The 16,424-nt window shown below is 37.7% G+C and overlaps 1 protein-coding gene across 1 annotated transcript; it reads right to left on the bottom strand.

Moving 5' to 3' along the window:
- Positions 1–574: 574 nt before the first annotated feature.
- On the bottom strand, positions 575–7,167 carry LOC122085495 (ALA-interacting subunit 3). Its single transcript, XM_042653951.1, has 8 exons — positions 6,786–7,167; positions 3,908–3,966; positions 3,681–3,755; positions 3,463–3,585; positions 3,234–3,304; positions 1,365–1,662; positions 942–1,231; positions 575–845 (listed from the first exon to the last, which is right to left on the bottom strand). Exons 1-8 carry the CDS (start codon positions 6,868–6,870, stop codon positions 782–784), a joined length of 1,065 nt encoding a protein of 354 aa, XP_042509885.1. The 5' UTR covers positions 6,871–7,167; the 3' UTR covers positions 575–781.
- Positions 7,168–16,424: the final 9,257 nt, after the last annotated feature.

Below are 16,424 nucleotides of genomic sequence, written 5' to 3'. Positions count from 1 at the left end.
TTCAAATGGCTGTTGACTACTGGTTCTGCTCCAACTAGTGCTGGTTGGGTTCTGTTTTTTTTGCGTGGATGCTATATACGTTCCCTTACTTGAATAGAGGAAACTTTTGGTCATTGGTGAAAGATTTGTAATGTGATCTTCATCCTGAGGTATAGATCTGGGTAGGATCCTGCGACTGCAGCTGCACTAATAGGATCAGAACCTGGAGTAAATTTTGGTAACCAACACAACCCAACCCCTCTGGTGGAAAATGCATCACATATAATTTTTTATGTTGGCTCTATGCAGAATGCTGCTACTATGACGGGTAGAGATCAGTGCTTACGGCGGGAAGAGATCACATTTATAGGCCAAGCTAAAGCAGCTTGTGATCATTCACCCATCCAATCCAGGAGGAGAGCATATATACCTTTTCATGTCTTAGAGTAAATTACTGTAGACAATGAGGATAAATGTACATTTAATGCAGTGATTTGTTGTGCATAATAATTTTCAGATGCCTTTAAATAGACTGTTATCATCTTTGCTTCGAATCGAAAGGGGAAGAGGGGAGGGGGGGGGGGACTCTTTGTAATTTGTAAAGAATGGCAATGTCTAATAACTTCTTTCTGAAATTATACAAGCACTGTATGCATCTCGCTATTGAAAAATTCTAACTCCCAACAACTGGAATGATTCATTGACTATAAGCAACCCACACTTTACAAATAAAGTCATTTAGATTTCTCAGTACACAAAATAGCACATTAACCCACATACAGGAACTGGATGACCCATCTGATTAAGTATCTAAGCGTCCTGCAGGATTTCTGTTCCATGATAAGTACGAAGGGTCTCCAAGTCGCCTGAAAAGAGAAAAGGCAGGGTCAGTACCATTGAAGGTAATAGATTTGATGGTGATAAATGATTAAAGTAATTCTTTGCATTAAAACGATTGCTACCTTGGCTTAACGATGTATACGACAGTGAAGACCATGGCTAGAAAGAAGCACAACCCTCCAATTGTGAGATATGCAATGCCAAGAAAGTCATTCTTTCCTCCAAGCCAGCTAGTGGTGGAAAGTACAAGCTTCTTCTTTCCACTAAAACTGTATGTGTTGTAGTTGTTCTGCAGTGTGACTTGTATGATGTCATTTGCTTGGAGATCCACCTCTATCTTCCCATACAACTTCCTAAAAGTTGGGAGAGCTGCAGTTCTCATCCAGACAATAAGGTCCTCCTGCTCACTCAACTGTTGCACGTAATATATCAAACGAGATCAGGTTCTTGTCCGTTAATGGCAACCATCCTAATTATCAACTGTTCAATTGCCAAAGGCAATGAATCTATTAAAGTTTTATAAGGAGTGGAAATGAACGACTTACCGATTTGTTGGCAACAAGGGTTTTACCGCCTTTTAGGGGTCCTTTCTGGAAATTTTTGGGGTACACATTGCTACCAAACTTGTGATCCCTGTCACTCTTCCAGGAAATGCCCGTTTTGTTTACCTGTAGTTGCCGGTTTTTGAGAGAGAAGCTGTAAGTATCATTGAACAAACTCCAAGCAATAAGACCGCAGGGCACAATGGCAGAACCATTCACTGTGGCCTCAGGGTCACAGCCGGTTGTTGTGTCTGCATTCTTCTTATCCATTAGCTGTGCATCATTTCGGCTCTTGACATACCTGAGTCACAAAGCACAACCATGGGAGCTATTGTCATAATGTGAGATATAATGGTTTCCCCCAATTTATTCATACAATAATTTAGTCATGATTCAGGAAGTTGTTTCATGATGGTCTAAGAGGACTTAAAATCCAACTTCCACTAGGGTATATCATTTTGCTGCATAAAATTGTAGAAATTCCCGCTTTAACATTTTTTGGGTTAACCCTTCAGGCCCTTTTGGGCCATTGTGAATTAAATGGTAATATCATTTCCACCCCCCCTTTTTTTGGGCTAACGAAGGGTATCTAGGCCAGTCCCATGGACCCATACTGATCCCATAACCGCATGGACCGGGTCATACCGGGATTGAATGAAAACCATTCAACTTTCACTGAAAGCAGTGAAGAGTACTAAACACCCCCGTGTAAGTGGCCCCAATGAGGTAAGAGGAGTCGAACTCATAACCACACGCTACCTGAGGCAAAGGTCCCTTGCCAACTCAGCTACCCCCTTGGGGTTAAAATGGTAATATCCTAATAAAATCAATCTCTTCTTTCAGGGGTAGTTCTCGCCCCCCCCCCCCAGCGGACCTCACACATGCGGGAGCCTCATGCACCGGATATGCCCTTTTTGTCAAATTATTCATGTTTTGTAATTGAGTCGCTGTTCCCATCATCTGGCTATGCCTTCTGCTGAATTCTAATTCAAGACTCCTCTTACTACTGTAGCCCATATCCTTTTTGCCTTCCGCCCTTCCCCTTGACCTTCTACAGCTTTCATCTTGGACCAAATTGACCTTTCTAACCGATTTTATTCAAGGTCAAACAAGTTCTGTCTTCTCATTACTTCACCATATATCCTTTCTGACCTCCTCATGTCCTTTTGGAGCTTTAAACTTGCACCAAATTGCTATAGGTCAGATTTGATCACTAAAGAGCTTTGGAACAAATAATGCGCTGTAATATTCGAACATAATTCATTCCAACCCCCGGCAGTGGTGATGGGGAAATCAGCTGGTGAATGTCCTAGCCAATTTAGGTCAGAATGAGGCTTCTTGTCACCTATTCCGCCACCAAAGTTCCCAGAGATCCAGGGATGGTTTCATTCTAACTTTGTCCTTCCAAAATTTCCTTCTTATCTGGGTCAACACATTCATCTTGGATTTTCTTTTTCTTTTTTTTTTCTTTTTTCAATGACCATTGGCCATGTTTGTTATGTAAGTTTCTTTCTTTCTTTCCTCCCCGGCAATCTGATTTATTAGGCACTACGCAAGATTTTGAGGAACAAAATTATGAACTGAATGATAGCTACACCTAGTTCCTGGAATTCATTCATTTCTTATTTTTCACCTTTCTGTCTTGCCACTGAATCACTCATCCATTTCAAAATTCTTATCTTGGTTATGCATGTCCTATTCTAGTCTTAGTCAGTAAAAAATTATTACTTCTGAACCAAAAATTCCAGTTGACTAAATTAAAATCACCATTAAGTATATCAAAATCACCATCAAGTATATGCTGTCATATTCTTCTTGTGCTAATTTTCACATATAAATCAACTTTGGATACTATTTGAAAATAAAAGATACCTTCTATGATTCTGGTAGAAGTTATCAAGTTGATAGTATACATAAATAGGCTGCTTCATATGCTTTGGCACCTGCAACAAATTGTTTCTGCATGTTACTTGGCTTGGTTTTGGAAAAAACTCTCATAGAAATACAACTTCTCCCCACAGAGTGATCAGAATTTGTTTCTTAATTTGTATAAATGATCTCTCAAACTAACAAAAGCAAATTTCTGAGAAGGAGACATTACTGTTAGTGTCCTATTGCAGGTTTTATCCACACCGCTCTGTATGTACTTCAGCTCGTCATCCTGGCTGCCTCTGGAGCGTTCTGGTATGCAGTCTGTTTCATACTGATCGATAATTTCAACAACCTAACAAATGGAAGATAACCAAAATAAATTAATGAATAATAAATAAACACATAAAAGGAGGATATAGAAGATTACGGATCATTCTTAACACATACGTCCTGGGAAGCAAGGAGGGCAGCAACTCCAATGGGGATGAAGATTATGCTGACAACTGTGAATGCTAAGATCACCTGTAAGAAACATGGGGGTTGTTAGATACGTTCACTTACGCTGAATGAAATAGCTACTATAATAATAGGTTTACTTATGCTGAATGAAACAGCTAATTTATAATAAGAAGAGTATGAAGGAATCTGTTATAGATCTGTTGGATCTTGCTTACCCATTTTGGAGTGAGTATCGGCTTGCAAGCTGGAAGCTCTTGTTGAGTAAATCTTGAATCTGAAAAGAAAATAAAATTATATGAGTTTCTCATTTATTATTATTTATTTACTGGTATGAATACTGAATAGAACTATATCATGTCATACTGAATAATGAGAAAATTTAGAAAAAAATTCAACCATAATTAGTAACAAAATTTGGAAGGAAAAATCTGTCCCCGTAAGGCTCTAATTTGATGATCGAAAATCCAAACAGCCAGTTGGGTCAGGTTGGGGTCAAGTGAGCATCTTACAACAATAGTATTCTCTGCAATTAATCTAAATTAAGAGGCAGGCAACAACTAAGTAGGGATGATTTGAACTTTAAAGAAACATGGGGATTAATTATGGTAGTGGACATTTAATTTTTTTGAAGTTAACTCTAAAATCTATCTTAAACTGTTAATAAAATCAGTCTATATATACTGAAAGCAGTATTATTTGAGAGACTAGGAGCCATACATAATTCAATCATGACAACTGATTAAATTCAGAGGATACTACCAAAGAAAAATGGTACAACTCAAAAACAAAATAATGGGAAAGGTTTCTGCTATACGTTTACTTGGATCCCTTTCTATAACACCCTGTTTCCCAGCCATGCAGACTGATGATTTGGCATATGACCATCAGAAAAAGGGAGATTGTAGATACTTGTCAAATTTGGTGGCTCATATTGAGAAGAGAGATATTTTACTTCCCAAGGGGGTTATAATCGGAAATTCCATTCTTTCTGGTACAAAAGTTTCTATAAAATGGGAAATGCCCTACCTTTGAGTGCTGATAGAACTGTTGATTTACATAATTGGAAGTAACCAATTAGGTTTACCACGAAACCTAGAAATCGATCACTAATCCAATTTGAGTACCTCTATGGGATAGACCTCAACAGAATAACCATATTACCACCTTGTATGGGTTTTCTCTCAAAAGGGAGAAATCGATGTCTCAAGAGTGAAAAGCAAGCACCAGCAATAAGAGAGAACTACTAGAAAATTGTGAGATCCTTAGTGAAAGGACCAAAGCCGATCCTTAGGGTTTGCAGCAGTCTCTGTTTCACTGTTACGTGCACAAATAAGCGGGAATAGTTACTTTTGTGATAGAATTTAGTTGCTTAGGAATTTTCAATTATGTAGGAGGTATCAGTTATAGTAGTAGTTATTAGAGAAGTGGTGTTAGTGGAGTAAGAGGTTGTAACTCTTTGTAACCGTTATCATATCCTATTTAAGAGGAAGGCGCAAAAAAGTAGGGCAACGAATGAAATCCTAAAAATTATCTCTTGGTTTTATCTTGAGAAGAGGTCGGCTACCTCCCAATAGGCCGGGACGTCATGGTTTCATCCATAAAGCCAACCAAATCCTTTATTTAATTTTATTTATTTCTTTTATCTAAATCCCTCCCTTGTCTTACTTGCCCTATTTTCTCTCTATGGAATCCCTACATGCATGATCTGATATCAGAGCTCAGACATGACATCCACCGGTGGAATTTCTACAATTTCTCTCTAGAGAAACAAGGTCATGGCTTCCTCGATTAAGCCAAGGGAAGACTACCAACATGCTAAAACAACTTGGGAGGATCTAGATGCAATGAAGATTAAATTTCCAGCAAGTGGTCTTGAGGACAAGACCAATCTTAACGGGGATGGAATGTTACGTGCACAAAGTAAGCGGGAATAGTTACTTTTGTGATAGAATTTAGTTGTTTAGGAATTTTCAATTATGTAGAAGTTATTGGTTATAGTAGTAGTTATTAGAGAAGTGGTGTTATCGGAGTAAGATGTTGTAACTCTTTATAACCGTTGTCATATCCTATTTAAGAGGAAGGACCAAAAAAGTACGGCAACGAATGAAATCCCAAAAATTATCTCTTGGGTTTATCTTGAGAAGAGCTCGGCTACCTCCCGATAGGCCGAGACGTCATGGCTTCGTCCGTAAAGCCAACCCCATCCTTTATTTAATTTTATTTATTTCTTTTATCTAAATCCCTCCCTTGTCTTAATTTTCCTATTTTCTCTATATGGAATCCCTGCACGCATCATTCACAGTAGGGATCAATGAGATTTCATTGGGTAATAACTTACAAGTTTTAGTTTTGAAGGATTTTCATGGATTTCACATTTGATAATCCATGGTTGAAGCATCTGAAGTCACAGATTTCATAGTTTAAGGTTTCGTAACTCTAATTTCAAGTTTCACGGTTTCAGTTGCAAGTAGTCCATGGCGTTTTCTCCGATGACCCACTCTGCATCTGCGTTTCCCAACCAATTTCTGACCCAGCATCGCAGGTGTTCAGGTCACATGAAAAAGTTATTCCTTTACTTTCCTCTTCTTTTTTGGGCCCGGGGTTGTAGGGGGAGATGGACTCGGGGGAGGTGTTGTTGGGAATAGCTCAATACAGAGAAATTCCACCCAGGGCAAAGATGATGTAAAGCATGACGGCCGGAAATAGGAAGCTAATTAGAGCAATAAGTACACAGAAGACCTGTTTATCAGTTCAACATAACCTCATTGGAAATCAAGGAAGAAAAACATGCAACTAATCTCTTCAATCTGTTTAAAAAAGTTAGTACTTCAGATGAAAAACTGCAAAGATAAAGACAGCTGATTGATAAAGATTAAAGCACAAAGGGAAGAAAATTAACAAGAAAACTACTCAGTATAAGTTCATCTTACTTGATATATGTACAGAGAGGAAGAAAGAGAGAAAGAGAGAGAGAGAGAGAAATAGAGAGATTCTTATGTATGGGTAGCTAAGGGTTTCATCTGGGTACTGATGAATCGTACCCAAAAAACGAAGTAAATCAAAAGGAAATGAAATTTTCAGGAGAAAACTTACACTTGGGTCGCTTTGAGTTCCTTCTGGGTGCTGAAGAATCAGCCGATCCAGCTCCTCCGGATCCCGATGTACCGTTCCCACTCATCGAATGGATATAAATTTGGAACAATTAACGACCCAACCACCAAAAACCAATAAATACACTGTTCACTGACCTTCAGATCAGAAGAAGAACTAACACAGGTACCCAATCGGAGATTGTTTCAGCTGGAAATTTCAGAGAGAAAGCAAAGGAGAAGGTTTCGCTTCGTTCTCTGTTAGCCTCTTCGGTATCGTTTTGACTTTCAGAGATCAAAGAGCCGACTCTGTGAGGGAGAGAAGAAGAGGAGAAAGCAGAGAGAGAGAGAGAGAAAGAAAAGTAATTTCACACTTTCTTGGGAGTTGGGTTGGCCGGCCACTCTTCTAGAGAGAGAGGGAGAGAAAACCAAAGAAGACCAATGACAGGTCAACATAGACTAACGCGGTTAGAGGAAGATGGAGTAGTTGAATGATCACAACCGTTTATCAAGTATTTAAGTGCAGTCCATTCCACGTTTCCTACGTAGACACGTTCCATAGAACAATTCCAAAAATTTGACAAGTCAACAAAATTCAGACAAATGATAATGGGAGGCTACGTACTTTGTACTACTAAATTCCTCTTTTCTCTTTCCCTGAAATTTAGAATAGCTTTAGGGGATTCAATTCGGTGGGCACTAGGTTCACATGAAACTATCTGGCATCTTATAAGATTCTAATCTGACGGTTTTAGAAAGCCCTTATTGGTTTCACTCTCTTGATCTGTCAGGAGATTTTAGGATTTTTTCTCTTTTGTCTTTCTTTCTCTGTATTTTCCGTCTTTGGTATGTTCCAATACTATCACGTGTGCATCTGCATCTGACACGCGTGAAAGCTATGGTTTCCTTATCGTTGATTGAATTATCATGGTGGGCCGGCCTTACTGGGATATGATTAGGTCAAATTTTGGTAATCTGTGGGGCCCACTTGCACGTTATGTTTTCCACACATGTGATAGCTATAGTTTTGTCTCTTAATTTTACACATTACGCAACATAAGGAAAAGGGTGAAAGTTTGGTCCAAACAATTTGAACTCATAGTGGTCCACCTTGAATCTGAATAGGGTTTGAATCAAGTTTTATGAATCTAAGAGTGAGTTAAGGTTGAAAAACTCCAACCGTGGGTCAAAGTTAAAATGGATTGGGCTTGAGGCCTCAACCCGACCTAAAAATTAACCTTGAATCTCTATGTTATAATTTAGGACTCCTACTATTATATCATTTTTCTATAATTTTATGTATAATATATAAATGGTAAAAACATACCAATCAAGATTAATCCAACCATTGCAGAAGCTAAGGTCAACCCAACCGAGCCAACCTGACCTTGATAGGATAAATTAAGGCCTAGTTGGGTTGGTATGAATACGACAAGGTTGGGTTGTGCCTGAGTGGAATTTTGAGGAACTAAGATTGAGTTAGGGTTTTAAGAAACCAGGCCCTCTTTCACCCCTAATAGAAGTAGATTTGTACAGAGAGTTATACAGTTGACATTTTGTAGGGGTATCAGCCGGTTGGTCCCTGTTAGTTTTGGTTGGACCTAATTGGTTGGTAAGTCAATCAATTACCGGTCTATAACCCGGTTTGAGACTATAAATGGTGCAATCACTTTGGTTTGTATTTGGGCCAATCGGGTTATGTTGTTTTGGTTCATAATTACACCAGTGGGTCCTCTGATATACATTACATAATGAGCACTCTGTCTGGGTCAATTAATTCTCAAAGGATTTATTGACAGGCTAATGACTTATATCCTAAAATCCATGCCAATCGGTTCTACTTCAGGTGGAATTCTGGTCCGAGTTTGTTTTGGTTTCGGGGCCTGTGGATCTTACGTTGAGGACCCTTTACCGACCGAGTAATGCATTACCTAGGCCAGATCTCGACCGGTTTATTAAATGGTTGAACCTATTTCGGGCTTTAAGCAATTTATAACTTTGCCAATGGATTTTTTTTTTTTTTTTCAAATTTAAGGAATTTTATTGTAAAATGAAGTAAAATTTATAACTATATTTGGAATATTTGTAATTCATGGTTGGAGTTGTCACTCGTGAAAATTTTAAAACAAAATTCTATCCAATCAACCCCTGAGGATTGGTAACTCTAATGTCCTTTTGATTTTAAATTTCTTTTTTTTAGCTTTAAAAAAAATTCACAAGCTTCTATTTTTGAAATTCTACCTCACCTCATGATCGATTTAGGTAGGATCGGGACTTCACATGCGAGTAATATCGCCTAAGTTCTATCTATCCACAAAATTTAAGCTCCAATTGATTTTTCATATGCCAAACATTAGAACATATGGAAAGGTCTTCTAACGATGCCATATGAGGAATGACTCTTTTGTGATTGTAGATATCATTCTCATTGTAAATGCAAGGTGAATCTTTTGGGTTTATGAGTCTATCAAATAAATTTAATGATTTAAATATTAATTAGTTTGAATTGAAATATAATTAATTAGGTATATGACTATCATAAGATTAATACTTTAAAGTGTAATTAACAATCAGGACAGTACTTAACAGTTTGTACATATGGTTGTTGTATTGTGTGTTTTAAAGAATGACGTTTCCAAATAAAATGTGAATATATATTTATGTAAATAAGACGGGATCATTCGAAGTATTATATTAATTATTATAAGTTGAAAATTAGAAATAAAATTCTCAATAATAGTTTATAATTGCTCCCCATACATGAGTAGTCCTTATCATTGCAATTGGATATTATTGGTTTTAGTGTGCGAATGATTAATGATCAGTGTATTAGATTCATGATGTTTGTTTGTGAATGAAATAAATGCTCGATAAGGAATCCACTTCAAATATCAAGAGAGTATCTAATTATGATTGGACAAGAATTTCAAGCTCAAAGACTTGTTTATAGTTTGCAAAAGAGTCTACAACACTATTATTTATTTATATTTCCCTATATATAATGACAATAAAAAAATATTTTTGTTTTTTTTTTTTAATCCAATTTTCATCGAGTTTGGCTTTATTCAGTTTGATCTGTTTTAGTTTTGATAATCAAAACCAAAGTCTAACAATTAAGACTGAAACGCATGGGATCAATCCATTAGACAAGGTGAGCAAAATAATGCAGGTTACATCTTAGAACCTGGCTTCACTCAACTATTCTTTACATTCTATTTTTTTTCCCAAACCATTGGTAGTTTCTCTCTTTCAGACCAAGATGATAAATGGACATGATCCCTAATATCCAATGGATGCTTTTCTACCTGATCTGGAGCCTCTTTTCTCCAAACAAATTTTGAACAATCCATCAATCGGCCTTCGCGACCCATGCTTGGAAGATAGTGGAAATTTTTATGGAAATTAAAGACCCACCCCAAATTCACTATGTTTTTTTGGCGTACCATACATAATGGACTCCCAATCAAAGATCGGTTAGGGAAATGGCTTAATACCAATCCTGATTGCCCATTCCGCAACCATCACCCTGAATCTTTGGAACATCTCTTCTTATATTGTGTGATTCACTTCACATATTTGGATGGCCGGCCCATTGGGTCTCCGATTACAAAATCTGAACAATCTCTCACTTAAATGGGTGGTAAAATATTTTTCTCTTCATTTAAATACTGAATCACTAAAGTGGTCTACTCTCATGCATAGCATATATCACAAGGTAAGTTTAGGTTCATGGAATCATAGATGCATAGATGGGGAATTGAACTTGAGACTATGTGCCTAACCCACACAATCCCCAGTAAGAAAACACACACACACACACTCACACAATGTGTACGATAGGGTTTGATCCCGTAACCTCCTCTCTTGGGTTTCGGCTCCACAAGCCAAAGTTACCACCACTAGGCTATCCTAGTGTTCGTATGCTATTTTTTTGTAAAATATATGAACTCTCTCGGTCCATCACTTTTGTGTAAAAAGGGCTCCCCAACTCTGCCATGGAAATGGTATGGGGGGTTGCTAATACTATAAATCATAGGCCGGCTAACCACTCTTTTGATAATGTAGACAATGTATCATATAATCCTTAATCCAAGTTTTTTTTTCTTCTTTTGATAAAACAAAAATATATAAAAAAATAAAAATTAAGAGGTTGATTTGGCTCGGTTTTAGAACGTCAGACTGTTTTGTACTAGAATTTGACACCCTTAACTCTTAACACATCTCACATTCTCTCTTCTATTTCAGTCTATTGTGAGTTAGGATTTTGAACCCTAGTAAGTGATGTAAATTTTTCTGCTGAGCATCCTATGCATGAGTTATTTGAGGTGGTGTTGTTTACTTCGTATTTGGTCATTTAATCTAGTGTTGTATTCTTTTGAAATGTCTGAAATTGTGGATTAATAGGAAACTCTAAGCCACACATGTAATTGAATAAATACTCGAATGTTACATGAGATAAATTTTACCATTTAAATTTTTTTAACTTTGACACATAATCTTGACAACGTATTTCATGATGACTTGTCCTAATAATAAAAAATATCTGCCACGTGGTAAATCAAATGAAGACCTAAAAATCATAGACCTCATAGATTCCCATGGATTCCACGGAGGGGATAAGTATAAATTGGTATTTTGGTCATTTCAACTGAATGGTGACATTCTCCATTCACGGGGAGCTCAACCATTTAATATGCGTGACCAGTTTTAAGACTCCACCACAAACGGCTACTTATAACGGATATTTTCTAGTTATCGTCAATGATAGTAATGGAGTTCATAGAAGTAGGTAGCCAAACACTGCTTTTTTGTTTTTTGGCATGTAAGCTATAAATAATGTCAAATGTCCACCAAGTACTTGGTTTTAAGGCCTTAATAACCACACTAACTCACATTCTCCCACCTCATGTGAACTGCATTTTCAGCTTTCAATCCAAACAAAAGCCACAATGACTTCTTCCCTGACTGCATATATCAAATGATTAAATACATCCAAATAACTAAGTTCTACTCAAAAAAGGAAACTGATGCCCATATTGCCAACCCACCCCCACCTCCCAATATGGTGAAACTACTTTTGGAGCCTATTACTGCTCTTAGGGTTAAGGCTATGTATGTAGGTAATTTTTTTTTAGCAACTCATGTTAGAGGGAGAGGGTTTAATTCTCACAAAGACAATGTAAGAAGAAATCTAAATGTCACACCTTTTGAGGGTTTAGATTATGGTATAATGCACAAGGGATCGATAAACATGAGGTCCACATAGTCATAATATGAAAAAAAATATCAGTATGAGCCCATGATTCAGTATGTGAGGACGTATGGATTATGCAATCTGACAGCGTATGTTTCTTATAATAACACATTTTTGCAAAGGTTTTTCACGAGTCACGACACTAGAGTAGGAAACTACATAATGAAAAAGTGTGAGACAAATTAATATAGTAAGATGTCCATATTTTGTTCGAGAAGAGAGAGTGTCAGTGGGAGTCTCACGGTTCATTATGTGACAAAGCATGGAAATGAATCCTCATAGTAAAATTGATTTTGCAAAGGTAAGTGAAAAGAAAATATTCATATGGTACATGCACATAAAATTGATTTCGCCAATCATATGGTTTAGATTGAAAAGTCCTTCCAAAAATGTAAAAGATGTCTCACCCTTTTAGCTCTTTATTTCAATTACTTTATTTTCCATGGTACCATCCGCATTCATCCAGAATAATGGTGAGAGATTTTAAGTCAATTAAGGTTTTGCTTTTATATAAATAACATTAAAAGCTTTCCCACAAACTTAGAGTTACGTGCGATTTTCATTACTATTTTCTCTTTCTTGCATTGAATATGTAAGCCTCATATGGATGATACATTTTTTAATCAAATTTCTTTGAAAATACGGTCTAATTAATTGATTGCTTTAGCTTTAATTCAATGGAACATCCTTAAATTGGCACCTATAGCTTATCATACTTCACACTGGCTCACCCAATCCATTTAGACTAGCAGACTTGTTACTATGTCCTAGTTTGCTCAATATCAATTTTCAAGGGATCAATTTGATAAAATTTTAATTATAGGAGAAAATTTTTCTTTTACCTAGGTGCTTATCAGCCGTGGGGCTTGCAAGGGGGGTAGGAGGCCCCCCTGCATAGTGGGGTTGTAAGGAGGTGCAGTCTCCTGTTCAAAATTTTTATTTGAGGATAATTTTGTACTTTTCAGATTCGAGTTTTTCGCTATATATTTGTAACAATGTTTTCTTTTTCTATAATACAAGTAATATTGAGAGGTGTGAGGGCAAGCGTTGTAACCTTATTCTCCATTGATATTGAAATAGAATTTCATCTCACCAAGAACGTAGGTAATCTTGCTGAACCACATAAATTTATGTGCATTATTTATTCTTGTTTTTCTATTATCTTCTACATCACTTTTAGTATTACGTTTCTATATAAATTACCATTCTCATCAACGTCTTTGAAAGTCTTTTCTTTCCGAGAATTTTCCAAAGCTTGTTATTCAATTTTTACCTTATTACATTCAATAAATTCTCCATATTATGGGAGTGTTCGTATAATAAATTCAATCTTTTCGCACCTACTCTGTGTGAGCAAAGATATATGCTTTCAGATAAAGTCAATTCTTCTAAAGAAAACAAGTAAATAAAGGCTCAAGCGAGCATCCATGTGCATTACTCTGTCGTCCCTTCCCTCCATTACTCACTTTAAATTTGTGAGGAAAATAATCCAATGTCACCCATCTCATGGGAGACCCACCTTGATTGATGTTGGGATTAATTGATGGCCCAACCATCTCACGTGGGATTTGTCCTCTTCGTGATCATGGCCCCACTCTACAATTTAATAACCTGAAAAGAGAGATTTACAAACCCAAATGCATTCCACACCCACAATTTTGATATAATTTCTCCTTCTTCTCTGGTTGGTAAACTCGGAATCAAGATACGAATTGGTCTCAGCCAATTTGAACCCGAATGGTTCTAAAATGTGTTTGGATCGGCTCTAAAATTATAGGATTTCGATCCTATTATGTCAACCTTTGGGATCGGAGTAATGATTAACATGGCTGTCAGGGGCATTCATATTTTATCGTTAGAGATAAAATTATTGGGTTTATGAAAGACGAAGCATGCAAAACATTTGTCAATAATTTTTCATAAAAAAAGGAAAAGAAAAAATTGAATGACAGATTATCTTGGTGGAAAACAAAATGCATATAAAATACTTTGGCTTGACCAATCTATATGATACGTCAAGTAAATAATTGATACCTTATTATAATTTATCATTATAATCATGTGGTTGATTTATAATGGTTCATTAAGTTGACAGTCAACACTTATTATAATTAACCATAACTCGTAAATCTTTTTATACGTGATTGGCCTTTGTTGTACCTGACACGATCTGATCCGATTTTTAATCTGTGTAGCATCACATTTACATGATGTATATACTAAGCTACACCTAATCATTTCCCATGGACGGTCAAGAGTTATACAACTCACACACGACATAGATAAACTGACATATAGTGAAGTTGGCTGCATCACTTCTCATTCTCTCCACCACCGTCAGACCAACTGTCTATTATGCTCTCTCTCTCTCTCTCTTTCTCTCTACAAATCTCACTTGTCACAGCATTCCTCCCCTGTGTAACTCCTATGACGAAGCCTCAGTTTCTACTATTTCTGCTACTCTTCCTCTTCCTCACACACCAATCCCTCCAACTGCAACATCCACAGATCAGCGCCCTCGATCTCTCTGCTCTCCACGCCATAAAAGCCACTCTAAGAGATCTCCCGCATTCAAATTTCTTCTCCACATGGGACTTCACTTCACCCAATCCATGCTCCACCTTCAGCGGCCTCCTCTGCTCACAGGACCCCTCCGCCCCCTCTCCCCTCCTCCGTGTCACCTCCCTCACTCTCGGCACGGGCCTAACCGGCTCACTCGGACTTACCGGTTCACTCACTTCCTCTCTCTCAAACCTCACTGCTCTCACCCAACTCGTCCTCTACGCCGGCATTGTCTCCGGTACAATCCCTACCCAACTCGGCACACTAAAGAACCTCCGAGTCATTTCCTTAACAAACAACCGCTTATCTGGTCCGATACCGTATAGTTTCTCAACTCTCCCCAACCTTCACACACTCGATCTCAGCGGTAACCAACTCGGCGGTCGGGTCCCGCCTGGTCTGACCCGGTTAGCCTCGCTTCGAGTTCTGATTCTCGCATCGAACCGCCTCACCGGCGTGTTTCCCAACGTGTTGACTCAACTCCTCCACCTAGATTTGAAAAAGAACCGTTTCTCGGGATGGCTGCCGTCACTACCGTTGTCCCTACGATACCTCTCCGTCACTGAAAACGAGATTTGGGGCCCACTCAACTCCCTAAAACCTCTAACAGAGTTGGTCTACCTTGACCTGAGCATGAATCGGTTCAGTGGAAAAATCCCGGAGACGTTGTTTAATCCGAGGCTCTCATCATTGCTACTTCAACGGAACAATTTATCTGGTGTGATCCCCAGAACATTGACCTTTGATGGAGCATCATACGGTGGGGAGGGATCGATCGTTGACTTGAGTCACAACCTTCTGTCGGGGGAAGTGTCACCGGGATTGGCAGGAGTGGAGAGCTTGTTCTTGAATAACAACCGTCTGATTGGAATCATACCAAATGAGTATGTACGAAATGTGTGCCAGGGTAGCATGAAAACACTATACGTGCAACACAATTACTTATCCGGGTTTCCTTTAGAACCCGGATCGATATTGCCGGACTCTGTTTCGCTCTGCCTATCTTACAATTGTATGGTGGTACCCGTTGGGAAGATGACCTGCCCGACAAGCGCCGGGGGCCTGCTTTCAAGGCCGGCGTATCAATGCCGTGGGATCCATCCAGGAGATTCTTTTTAAAGGAGATTGATTAATATATATATATATATATATATTTTTTTTTTTTAATGAATAGTTTTAAGGGCAGTGGTTGTATGCATTTTTTGTGAAAAGTGGGGTTGTTTAATATTTGTAATATTATAATTCACCATCTGTGAGATATAAGGAGAAGAGAGTCAGGGTGAGGGTGAGATATAGAATAAGAAAAAGAGAGTTTCTCTGCATAGACTATGGTACTAATGTACTATATACTTACTACAGAGTTGTTTGGAGGTATTTGTTGTTTTGTTTTCTTTCTTCATAGTAATTTCTTATTATAAGCCCAGAATGACACTCTTGGCACATCTGACCACGTGGAAAAGCTTGAACCTCTTTCCTTTGTTTATTTCTTGTTAGATTTATCCAAAAACTCAGAATCTGGTTGGAGATTTCAACTTGATTTTGAACATGAAAATGGAGAGGCAAGCAATACACATAATTTGTCTATTCTTACAAGTGGACAAATTATGTGTCTATCTAACTATTGGATAGAGAGGACATAGTTTAAATTGCCACATCTCAAATTATGAAATCCAATTCAACCAAAATCCCCTGTTTTGACATGCATCCCACATATGTTCCAATACTATAGACATAATATACACTCTCCCAAATCTAAATGGGAACCACCTGTTCAGATTAAATAAAATTAAAAATGGCTCAGATTTATGTTGTGATTTTCAGAAATAT

The sequence above is a fragment of the Macadamia integrifolia genome, chromosome 8, assembly GCF_013358625.1.
Source record: "Macadamia integrifolia cultivar HAES 741 chromosome 8, SCU_Mint_v3, whole genome shotgun sequence".
Taxonomy (NCBI): domain Eukaryota; kingdom Viridiplantae; phylum Streptophyta; class Magnoliopsida; order Proteales; family Proteaceae; genus Macadamia; species Macadamia integrifolia.
The sequence above is the reverse complement of the archived record's forward strand: the minus strand, read 5'-3'. Positions and strand labels throughout refer to the sequence as shown.

What these genes read in the sequence shown, in the direction of transcription:
- LOC122085495 (XM_042653951.1), bottom strand. Translation starts at nt 6,870, where the DNA reads ATGAGTGGGAACGGTACATCGGGATCCGGAGGAGCTGGATCGGCTGAT. An exon ending in TTCTACCAGAATCATAGAAG is followed by an intron (nt 1,663 to 3,233) that starts GTATCTTTTATT and finishes TTTGTGACTCAG; the next exon opens with GTATGTCAAGAGCCGAAATG. An exon ending in GTATACATCGTTAAGCCAAG is followed by an intron (nt 846 to 941) that starts GTAGCAATCGTT and finishes TTCTCTTTTCAG; the next exon opens with GCGACTTGGAGACCCTTCGT.